General features: G+C 50.0%; 1 protein-coding gene across 1 annotated transcript; it reads left to right on the forward strand.

Moving 5' to 3' along the window:
- LOC310920791 (olfactory receptor 14J1-like) lies at positions 1-933 on the forward strand (the record flags this gene model as incomplete). Its single annotated transcript, XM_083880850.1, has 1 exon — positions 1-933. The coding sequence occupies one exon, from the start codon at positions 1-3 to the stop codon at positions 931-933; it is 933 nt and encodes a 310-aa protein (XP_083736976.1).
- Between the last annotated feature and the right edge of the window lie 10,998 nt (positions 934-11,931).

The following is an 11,931-nucleotide window of genomic DNA, read 5'->3' on the forward strand; positions in this document are numbered from 1 at the left end:
ATGTCCAACAGCAGCTCCATCAGCCACTTCCTCCTGCTGGCATTGGCAGACACGAGGCAGATGCAGCTCCTGCACTTCTTCCTCTTCCTGGGCATCTCCCTGGCTGCCCTCCTGGGCAACGGCCTCGTCATCAGCGCCGTGGCCTGCGGCCACCACCTGCACAGCCCCATGTTCTTCTTCCTGCTCCACCTGGCCCTCACCGACCTGGGCTCCATCCTCACCACTGTCCCCAAAGCCATGCACAATTCCCTCTGGAACACCACGACCATCTCCTACACAGGATGTGCTGCACAGGTCTTTCTGATTTTCTTCTTCCTGGGGTCAGAGTTTTCCCTCCTGACCATCATGTGCTACGACCGCTACGTGTCCATCTGCAAACCCCTGCACTACAGGACCCTCCTGGGCAGCAGAGCTTGTGCCCACATGGCAGCAGCTGCCTGGGCCAGTGCCTTTCTCACTGCTCTGCTGCACACAGCAAATACATTTTCCCTTCCCCTGTGCCATGGCAATGCCCTGGGCCAGTTCTTCTGTGAAATCCCACACATCCTCAAGCTCTCCTGCTCCAAATCCTACATCAGGGAACTTGGGGTTTCTGTTTTCACTACCTCAATAGGTTTTGGTTGTTTTGTGTTCATTGTTTTCTCATATGTGCAGATCTTCAGGGCTGTGCTGAGGATCCCCTCTGAGCAGGGAAGGCACAAAGCCTTTTCCACCTGCCTCCCCCACCTGGCTGTGGTCTCCCTGTTCCTCAGCACTGCAGGCTTTGCCTACCTGAAGCCCCCCTCCATGTCCTCCCCATCCCTGGATCTGGCCCTGTCAGTTCTGTACTCGGTGGTGCCTCCAGCCCTGAACCCCCTGATCTACAGCCTGAGGAACCAGGAGCTCAAGGCTGCAGTGTGGATAATGATCACTGGACAATTTCACAAACACTAAACTGCTGGACAATTTCTTCCAATACTTGTAATAAAAGTCATTTTTGATAGCACATGTTGATTTGCTTGTTGGGTATTTTTCCTCTGTTTTAGTTTTCACTGATGTTTGCAAACAAGGCCACTGTTTGACCCCTTCTTTTGTTTCTTTGCACCTTCACTGTGGCCCCAGACTGTGTCAATAAGAAGCTGTGCTCTCAGGAAATTTAAATGAATTAAAGGATCTCCCAGTAAGGTTTTCTCCAGAGATCCTCCTTTTATTCTCTCCCTGTGGGCTGCAGCAGCAATGTCTGTGTGCAGAGCTGGGGGCAGATCAGGGCTGGCACAGCAGCTGTGCCCAGCACCAGCAGCCCTTGGTGTTGCCAGTGCTGCTCCCGTGGCCCTGCCCTGCTGCCCTCCTGGCCCTGGTGTTGCTGTAGGGCCTGAGGGCTCTTGGGGCCGGGCACAGGGCTGGGGGTGGCAGTGCTGGGGCTGCAGCAGGGACAGGCCATGGGCACTGCTGGGGCAGCACTGACGCCTCAGGGCAGGGCCTGGGGGCTCCAGGCTCCTTGCCCAGGCTCTTTCCAGGACACGCCCAGGCCAAGGCTCAGCACAGAAAAGCCCCGTGAGCAGTCCCAGGGTGGCTGTGGGCAGGCTGGGCACAAACAGCATCACACCATGGGAATGTCCCTTGGGGAGCAGGATCATCCTCCAAGTGCTTCAGGAATTGTCTGCAGGCTCCTCCAGTGCCTGGTGCTGCTCCCTTTCCAGAGGCACCACAGGCCAGGGGGGCACATCTGGACTGCTGTGTCAGGCTGTCGGGCTCCCTGTTCTGGGCAATGAAGAGGGGCTGCAGAGGCTCTTCAGGACTGACAGGATGGGCTTTGGGGCTGTGAGGAGAAGCTGAGGGACCTGGGCTGCTGGACATTTTGAATAGGTGGCCCAGGGCTCATCCTGCAACTGCTTTTTGGGTAGTTTCAGAGAATCACAAAATCAGTAAGGTTGGGAAATATCTTGGAGATCATCAAGTCCAACCTGAGCCCTAAAACCACCTTGTCACCCCTAAGCCTCCTCTTCTCAAGGATAAACAACCCCAGATCCCTCAGCCACTCCTCACAGTGACTTGTGTTCCAGAGCCCTCACCAGCCTTGTTGCTTTTCTCGAGACACGCTCCAGCCCCTTCATGTCTGTCCTAAATTGGGGGCCAAGAACTGGACACAGTACTTGAGGTGCTGCCTCACCAGTGCTGAGTACAGGGGAAGAATCACTGCCCTGCTCCTGCTGGCCACACCATTCCTGATCCAGGCCAGGGGCCATTGGCCTTCTTGGCCACCTGGGCACACTGCTGCCTCATGTCCAGCCTGCTGTCCAGCACTGCCCCAGCTCCCTTTCTGCCTGGCCACTCTCCAGCCACTCTGTCCCCAGCCTGGAGCACTGCAGGGGTTGTTGTGGCCAAAGGGCAGGACCCGGCCCTTGGTCTTGTTCAACCTCCCATGGTTGGATTTGGGCCCTGGATCCAGCCTGTCCAGGGCCCTGCGCACAGCCCTCCTACCCTCCAGCAGATCCACACTCACACCCAGCTTGGTGTCACCTGCAAATCTGCTGATGCTGGACTCAATCCCCTCATCCAGACCATCAATGCAGATCTTGAAATCCACGCTGGCTGGCTCTGATCCCTGGGCCATCCTGTGGCTGCCCTGTGATGGCACTCAAGGTGATCTGTTCCATAACCTCTCCAGGCACCCAGGTCAGGATGACAGGCCTGGAGTTCCCCAGATCCTCCTTCCAGCCCTTCTTGGGGATGGGCTCACATTGGCCCCTCCAGTCCTCTGGGACCTCCCTGGGGAGCCAGGACTGATGAGAAATGCTGGGGAGCAGCTTGGGGGCTCATCCACCAGCTCCCTCCTGCCCCCAGGATGGATCCCATCTGCTCCACAGACACCTGTGAGCATCTGAGTGGCTCAGCAGGTCAGCAGCTGCTTCCTCCTGGATTACAGGGGGGCTCTTCTGCTCCCTGTGCCCATCTACCAGCTCAGGAGAGCACTTGTCCTGGGGACAGCCTGTCCTATTACTGACAACAGAGGCAAAGAAGGGGTTAAGTACCTCAGCCTTTTCCTCATCTTTGGTAACTATATCCCTGCAATAAGGAATGGAGGTTGTCTATACCCCTCCTTTTGCCATTAATGTATTGATAAAAAGATTTTTGTTATCATTCACAGAAGCAGACATGTTAAGTTCTAATTGAGCTTACACTTCTCTAATCTTCTTTCTGCATGATCTAACAACATCCTTAAATGTTTCCTGAGTTCCCTGCCCCTCTTTCCAGCTGTCATGCACCATCTTTTCTTTCCCTTGAATTCCTGCAAAAACTCCATATCCAGCCAGGCTAGTCATTTTCCCTGCCAGCTCACTTTTTTATACAGACTTTGGCTGTTCCTGCTCCTTCAAGTTTTCTTTCTTGAAGATTGTCCATGCTTCCTGGACCCCCTTGTTTTTAGGGCTGTATACCTTAAAAAAAAAATCAGTATCTGATTTTGCACTCTCCAAATCTATATCCTGATTAGGATGAAGTCTGGTCTCTCCCTGTCCAGTGTAGGAGTTTTATTAATGCCCCTCCTTTTTTAACAGAATATTTAAAAATTCAGTAATTGCATGGTCACTGTACCTCCATCTCCCACCAGCCCTTGTCTGTTTGTGAACAGCAGCAGACAGAGCTTTCCTTGGCAGTGGGAAGAGAAGGAAACCTCCCCAAAGTGCAGCTTGGAAGGCTCAGCCTGGAGCTGAGGAAAAAGAAAAGTCCCTCCAGGGCAGAATTTTGGTGCAGGAGGTGTCCCAGCGTGAGGCTGGGCCATGGGCTGGCTCTGTGTGCCAGGAGCCGGCAGCGCTGGGTGCAGGGAGCCCAGGGAGGGCACAGAAATGCTGGGCTGAGAAATGCTGGGGGGACAGCGAGATGGGCGTGTGCAGCCGGCCAGGGCACAGCAGCAGCAGCACAGGGGGCACAGCCTGCAGGACACATGGCCAAGGGCTGGGCAGGGCTGGCAGGGCCACAGGCAGCCAGGCCTTTGTCCCCTGGGCTCTGGCAGCGCCTCTGGAGGCCCCACAGGAGGAACTTTCCTTTCAGGGCCTGCACTTTGCTTCTGCCTGGCCCCTCCCTGAGGAGGCTGCCAGGGCTTGCAGCTTGAGGACATTTGTCCTTGCTGCCCCTGCCATCCCAGTGCCCCACCAAGAGCCCCGAGCCACCCGCGAGGGACAGGCCCTGCTGTCCCAGCCCTGGGCTCAGCCCTTGGCCTTTCTGCTGCCTCCAACCAGCCCAGGCCTTGCTCAGCATTGCGGTTCCCTGCTCACAGCCTTGGCCTCCCTGCAATCCTGCCCTCAAGGATCTGCTCTCACCAGTCCCTGGGGAGCCTTTGGCACTCCCTGCCCTCCCTGGGGCCCAGGGATGCTCCAAGGGACTTGGACTTTTGCTTCTGACTCCTTGAGCAGCTTCTTCAACCTTCTCTCAGTGCCTGGGGCTCCTGGACTCAGCCTCAAACCCTGTGTGCGGCTCATGAAAATAAAGAAAGCCCTGAGGAGTTCTTTGTCTTCCTTCAGTTGTCTTCTCATAGAACATGGGATTGTAAACAAGAGAATATTAATCACAGAAATTAGAAGATATTGATTATATGGTGGGTATTCAGCAGATGTGTATTCGAAGGAAGAGACAGGACTATGTGCAAGAACAGCAAGGAAGAATGCAAAGATGCCTGATGGAGGGGAGATGCTTACCAGGACAGGAGATGAGAATAGAAGATTTCCAGAGATATTGGGATAACAGGCATCTTGGGTCCCCAGGATAAATCTGGCCTTATGCTTGGACTATGACCAGAGGATCAATGGACATGCACAATGCAGGGGGGTCAGTGGAAGACTATTCTCCTTCATCCCTGAGACCCCTGAGATGACCACCAGAGACAATTGCACAGGCACAAAGGACTGATAAAACAATTGGCATAGGAAGGGGAAGGGGGGAGCCAAGGAATGAATATGCACAGGCGTATTGTGGAAACTTGATGCATATGTAACATTGTAGAGGTTAAAAGAGAATGTGAGTGAGCGAGGGCCTGCCCATGCCTTTGGGATCTCTCCCACATCACACCCTGCACTGAACAAATCACATACCTCCTTTAAAATCCACTTTGTCTCTGAGTTTTAGATTTTTTTGCATGTGTCATTTTTGGCAACCAGAAAGGGACGTTCTCTGCCCAGCCATAGGACTGGCTGAGGGGACAGACTTCCTAAGGTGCCCCCAGGATTTTCCCTGGATGTAATTCCACTTCTCAGGTTGCTCACTGGAGCAGACAATGACCTCCTGAACAGCAGAGAAATGGTTTGTATTTCTTTAAAGAGGAGGCCCCGTAGAGACCACTGGTGAGCTGCTCAGAGAGATCTGGGCACACAAGAAGGGTCTTGGTGGGTTTGGTCTCAAGCAGCCGCTGGGTCAGACGTGCGGCCAGCGGGAGGAACCGCTGACTGAGGAAAGGCAGCAGGGAGGGGTTTCCTGACTGTGCATCAGCCACAAGAGGTTCTGGGGGTGAATTGAGCTAATTCCTGTTTTATTGCTGCTATTTGGTTGTGTGTGAGAGTTTTTTAAAAGCTCAGATGTGTTTCATGTTTGGTTCTGTGGGTGTCTGAAAGTTTGTGTGAGGTGACTGTGGGTTTGGGGCTGTGCTGTATTGTTGAGGTAATACTTTCATCTTGTGTCCAAAGTCATAATTGCATCAAACTACGGCTTATATATATATATTCCTTCCTTACCGTCTGCACGAGGGAACTCTTTGAACTCTCTGCATTTTACTGTTCATATTTTCTATTTACCGCATGTTGTTTCAGGGTTTGTTTAGTGTTTCCTGCAAGGAGGTCTGTTCTTAAAAGTTTTTGCATTCTACTATGATGGAGTGCTTTCTATAAGAATTGTTTGTTGTGAGGTCTTTAGGGTTTATTTGTTAAAGTGCTTTTTTTTTTTTTTTTTTTTTTTTTTTTTTTTTTGTTACCATTTCTTGTTTTAATGCTTTCGTTGTGAATGTTGCCTTTAGGGTTTGTGTGATAGATGCTGTTCTAGGTTAGTGCTGTTTGTCTTAATGTTTTTGCTGTGAGAATTGCTTTTTGTTTAGCGTCCCTTGCCATAGATGGTGCATTGGTAACAATCATTCCAATCATAGCAAGACGACTGGAAGGGGTCCCTCTCCCCAGTGGTTTGGGCTTGACCTTTGGGAGTTTGTAACCCCCGAATGTAATTGGGTTATAAGGGGACACCAGCAGGTTTGTTGAGAGGGACTATACAGGACCTCTACAGGAGATCTGGTCACGTTAGACTGGCAGAAGCCTGAACTAAAAGATCTGAATATCCAGAGGAACAGAAGGAGTGGGACCATCTGTTTCTGCAGGCAAGGGTGGCATCAATCGTGGGTGTTGGTTAAGTGTGGGTCCTGTGGAGAGCAGGGGTGTTGTTCCTTGAGTAGAAGACATAGAGCTTGTGCTCAGTGTGGGGAACAGGGTGAAGAGGAGCCTGAACTAAAGATTTTTGCGTATTTTTGTGGAAGATCACATGTAGTCCCAGAGATCTGGAGAGTAAAAGGGAAAGATAGAAAAAAGACTGTACAAGAGTGTTAGAAGAGATTTGGGTGGAAACAAAACAGGAGAGGAAAATAATGGGATCAGGAGAGGGAAGGAATTAAGAGGCCTTGTTAGATGAGGCATGGAGGGTTTTCAGCAATCAAAAAGAAGGGTACAAGCAAGGGATGAGAAAGTTAATGGCAGTAGTACAAGAAGTAGGAAAAGGGAGGCGGGTACAAGAACCATCCAGGCAAGGACCACCCCAGCTGGGCAAAGATCAGTGTGCAGTTTGCAGAAAATTTGGGCACTGGAAAAATGAGTGTCCTGAACAAAGAAGAAATGGGAAAAGGAACGAGGGACAGGTGGTGGTGGTGGCTCACACAAAAAGTGACTGAGGTGGACTGGAGGATCTTACCCCAGGAGTTCCACTTGTTATAAAAATGAAATTGGGGAAGGAGAGGAAAGAGGTGGACCTTATGGTGGGCACAGGGGCAACAGTTTCAGTTTTAAATAAAGCTTTGCTGCTAGTGGGGAATGATTATGTTAGGGTGAGGGGAGCAACTGGCCAATCTGAAATATCCCATTTTTGCAATCCACTCAAATACAAATATGGAAAACAGTGGGGCATCCATAAATTTCTATACATACCCATCTCTCCAGATTTGCTCCTAGAGGGAGATCTATTGGGGAAATTACAAGCAATCATTTCATTTAAAATGGAGAGGTTACTCTGACTCGGGAGGTAAATGATCAGAAATATATGGAAGTATTGAGTTCAATACTGACAGCTATGGAGGCTAAAGAGGAAATTAGTGAGGTGATACTGAACCAAGTGTTTCCAGAAGTATGGGCTTCCAATGCTCCAGGAAGGGCGAAAAATATGTTCCCAATACAAATTAAGCTCAAGAAAGGAAAACAACCAGTCAGAATCAAGCAATATCTCTTAAGACCGGAAGACAGAGAAGGAATTAGCCTGATAAGTGAAAATTTCTTACATCTGGGGTTGCTGAAGAAGTGCCAATCTGATTTCAACACTCCTATCCTGCCTGTCTGCAAACCTGATGGGTCATACCAGGTCATACAGGACTTACAGGCTGTTAACAAGATAACTGAGGATCTCTACCCTATGGTAGCTAACACATACACCTTGTTAATGTGTTTGACACCAGAGCTAAGTTGGTTTACCATTTTAGATTTGAAGGATGCCTTCTTTTGACTCCCTATCCATGATGACAGCCAGAAAATTTTTGCATTTGAGTGGGAGAATCCCAAAAGCTGATGCAAAGCTCAGCTCATATGGGCAGTTCTTCCCCAAGGGTACAAAAAGTCTCCCCCCCCATTTCGAGAACAACTTGCAAAGAATTTGGAATCCTGGGAAGCTCCACCAGGAAAAGGGAAACTGTTGCAGGATGTGGATGACATCCTAACACCTACCCCAACAGAAGATGGGTGTGTGTCCTGGACAGTAAACCTTCTAAACTTTTTAGGGCTTCAGGGGTACAGAGTGACAAAGAAAAAGGCTCAGGTGGTAAAACAAAAGGTGATCTACCTGGGCTATGAAATCAGTGCTGGGCAACAGACTCTGGGGAAAGAGGAAATATAATCACTATGCCAAACCCCAAAACCCCAGACAATAAAAGAACTGAGAACCTTCCTGGGCATGATGGGATGGTCATTCAACTGAATTTGACTGTTCATATAACTTTACATTAGTACAGACTGTTGAAGTGGTTTGTCTCTGGGCCCATGATAATATTGGACTCTCCTTTAGATTTGAAATAAATGTCACAACAGAGCCCATCACTCCAGCTCAAACCCAAATCATGCCACCTCAGCCTGAACCCAGAATTTATAAAATCAGCCCATATGTGATAAGGAATACGGGCCAACAGCAATTGCTGTTTAATCCAGAATGGTCTCCCAAGAATGTTGAATTAGTAACGCAAACTAACATCTCTGATGTTCAACTGGCCTGTTCTTCTTTCCTAAAAACATCTTTTGAGGGTTGGACAACATGGTTCCAAAAGCAAGCATACACCAGGGACAGAATGTGAAGAGATCTGACTGGAATATTAGGGGACAGGGCTGGGAGCCCTAAACAGAATTGATTCAGAAATATTAATGAATAAATTGACCACTGCAACAAGTGATCTAACAGAATTAAAACTACCCTTACAGTCATCTTTGCTGGCATTGGGAACCAGTCAGTGGCAGGTTTCAAAAGTATTGCCAAGTTTGGAAAAAGCAGAGTACCAAGACCATAAGTTAATCATAGATGCACTTGCTATGGCTCAGGGTTAATGTGTCTTTGGCTTTCAGCTGTGTGCAGGCACAATTGTGGCTGCAATCAACAGCTGCCTCAATTATAAAGGAAGGAAGTGAAAGAGCCTTTCTGATTCTGAGATTCAAAAAACTGTCTGGGACAATGCTACTGATTTTGAAAAGAAATTTCCATCCTGGTGGACCTTGGTAAACTTCACCCATGATCCAAATGTCAGCACAGCTACTGCTTTTGTGCTCACTGTACACAACACCACAGTTTATGTTATTCACCCCATTATAGCATTAGGACTGAATCATGAGAGATCAGTGCTCTGCCCTTCAGAACACAGGACATGGGCCTGGGGAGTGGATGGGAAATGGCAAAGTGTGAATCTGGAATCCTGTGTTACCCAGGAACAACAGGGATTAATTTGTGAAAGTAACACAATTGATGCTCAAGACATATGTTTTGATACCCCATAGGGTGTTTGTCACTTGGAAATTCATCCAAACCCTCGTCAAAGGACTGTTCTTGTATATATTGGTCAAGGTTGTGTGCGTTTGAGAACTGCATGTGTTTTTATAGAAATAGACAAGGATAATGTAACTTTGCCTGGCAAGAGTCCTTTTATTCTTTGTATCTGCAACTTTGCTGAGATTTTAGGCTGTGACTTTGTGTGTTTAGCACCAGTTGTATCTCACCTAGTTAAGCTAGTTAAGTCTGACGATAAGATGTATCACAGGTTGTCACCCACACCCCTTGGGATGAACCTCACTTTAGTCAGACAGTGAAGCATCAGGACTTTGTCAAAATTCTAAGAGATATTTAGAAAACAGGAGAGAAAACTTACATTACTGTCCATTGTGACACAAAAAAAAAAAAAAATAAATAAGGTTCTGCAAAGAGTAAAACAGGATGCAAGTCAGAATTGGTGGGATTCACTTTTTGGATGATTGCCCATGGCAACTGGAATCCTAAATACATTACGTCACCCCATCATTGTTTTACTAATATTAGTTAGTATTAGTTTAGTGCTGTCTTTTGTAATGTTTATTTGGAATTGGAAACTGTCACAACAAATGGAAACATTAACTTCTTTATCCCAAGTACAGGGAAAGGCATTGAGAGACACATATGGTAAGGATTGGAATTTTTACTAAGTAAAAGAATTTAGTACCTTAGTGAAAAGGGGGGAATGAAACAAGGGATTGGAAACTACAGGATATGAATCATAGAAAGTAGGACACTTTGATTAGGAATAGGCATTCAGATGATGTGTATTGCCTAATATTTGGTGCTCTTTGTAATGTTGCTTAAAAACGGAAGGTACAGGACTATGGTCAGAACAGCAAGAAGGAATGCAGGGATGTCTGATAAGGAGAGGATGCTTGCATGGACAGGAGACTGGAGTATGGGATTGCCAGAGATACTGAGATTCCTTGGGCCCCAAAACCAGATAGAACTGGCCTTGTAGCTTGGACTGTGGCCAGAGGATCGGTGGGCATGCACAGGGCAGTGGAGTCACAAGTTCATCACTGAGGAAGACAGTTTTTCTTCATCTCTGAGACACCCAAGACGACCTCCAGAGACAATGGCACAGGCAAAAAGGACTGATAAGACAATTAGCATAGGAACTGGAGAGGGGGGGAGGCAAGGAATGAATATGCACAGGTGTGAAATTTGATGCATATGTAACAACCTCAATGTTAAAAGAAAACAAGAGGGAGCAAGGGGGTTCTTATGCCTTTGCAGAGGTATCCTCCATATGCCCGGCCAAATAAACTACATACCTAATTTAAAACTCACTTGGTCTCTGAGTTTTAGAGTCTTTCCGCGTGTCAGGGCAGAGCTGTGTAAGTGTATGTGACCCTTGCCTGGTGCAGGCTGGGGGCAGGCAAAGGGCCCTTGTCCGAGCTGTGTGCAGAGGAATCCTCAGGGGCCCAGGCCGGGGCTGCTCAGTGGCCGGTGGGTTGTGGTGAGTGGCGGCAGCTGTTGACGCTTCCCTTGGAGCGTCTCCAGGCAGGGAATGTTGGGGGCTGCCAGCGCTGGGGTGTCCCAGAGCCAGTGGAACATTGGAAGGTTGGGGCTGCCCTGCTCCTGGCGCAGGCGGCAGAGCTCTGTCAGCCCCTGGAGAGGACAGCCAGGGCTGTGCAAAGGTGAGAATGGCAGAAGGGGCTGAGCTGAGAGGGAGCCAGAGGGATGATGGAGTCCAGGCACTGGGGGCCTGGGCATCCCTGGCAGGGGTGTGCCAAGGCTCCTGGAGCTGGGGCAGCCTCGGGGCTCTGAGCATTCCCTGGGGAGCCTGGTCAGAGCCCAGCCCTGCCTGCAGGGGAAGGAGCTTTTGCTGCTCTGGGGCCCGGGGCCGGCCTGGCCCAGGCCCAGCCGTTGCCTGGGCTGCTGTCCCTGCTGGCCCGGGGCCCGGGTGGGAGCTGCCCCAGCGCCGGCCCTGGCAAGGAGCCGCAGCCCCCGGGGAGCTGCCAGCTGCGTCTGCTGGGCTGCGGGCGAAGGGAGGCGGCGGCCGCAGAGGCGCGGGGAAAGGTCCTGGCCCCGGCTCTGGGCCGGGCCAGGGCCACGGGCAAAAAGTCACCCTGCAGCTCCTGGCCCAGAGCAGGGAGGAGCGGCAATTGCTGGCTGAGAGAGACCCTTGGCAAGGGCCTGCAGGGAGAGGTGACAGGGAAGGGCTTTGCGCTGGCGGGGCCCGGCTGAGATGGGATGTGGGCATGGACTTGTAGCCTGGGAGGGCAGTGGGGCCCTGGGCCAGGTTGGCCCCAGAGTCTGTGGCTGCCCCTGAATCCCTGGAAGTTTTGAAGGCCTGGTTGGAAGGGACTTCCTCCCCTGAAGTCATGGCATGGGATGGGGTGGGGTGTAGTGGGGTAGGGTACTGTGGTGTAGGGTGGTGTGGAGTGAAAAAATGTTGGAATTGCACTGTAGGAGTGGTACAAATTGTGAGATGGGTTGGGATTGCAATGGGGTATGGGATGATTTTTGCTCTTGGAGAATGGTACTAGAGTGAGGGAAAGCAAGAGGCAGTCTTGGGAGGCTCCTGTTGCTTTTAGTAATTTTGGGGCCTAGAAGTGACTTCTGGGAGATCACAATGAAATTGTGAAGGCTGAGGTAAAGGCCCTGAGCTGTGCAGGGCTGAGGTGAAGTTGCGGTGTCCTTGGTAGG

The sequence above is a fragment of the Zosterops lateralis genome, assembly GCF_965231275.1.
Source record: "Zosterops lateralis genome assembly, chromosome: 31".
Lineage (NCBI taxonomy): Eukaryota > Metazoa > Chordata > Aves > Passeriformes > Zosteropidae > Zosterops > Zosterops lateralis.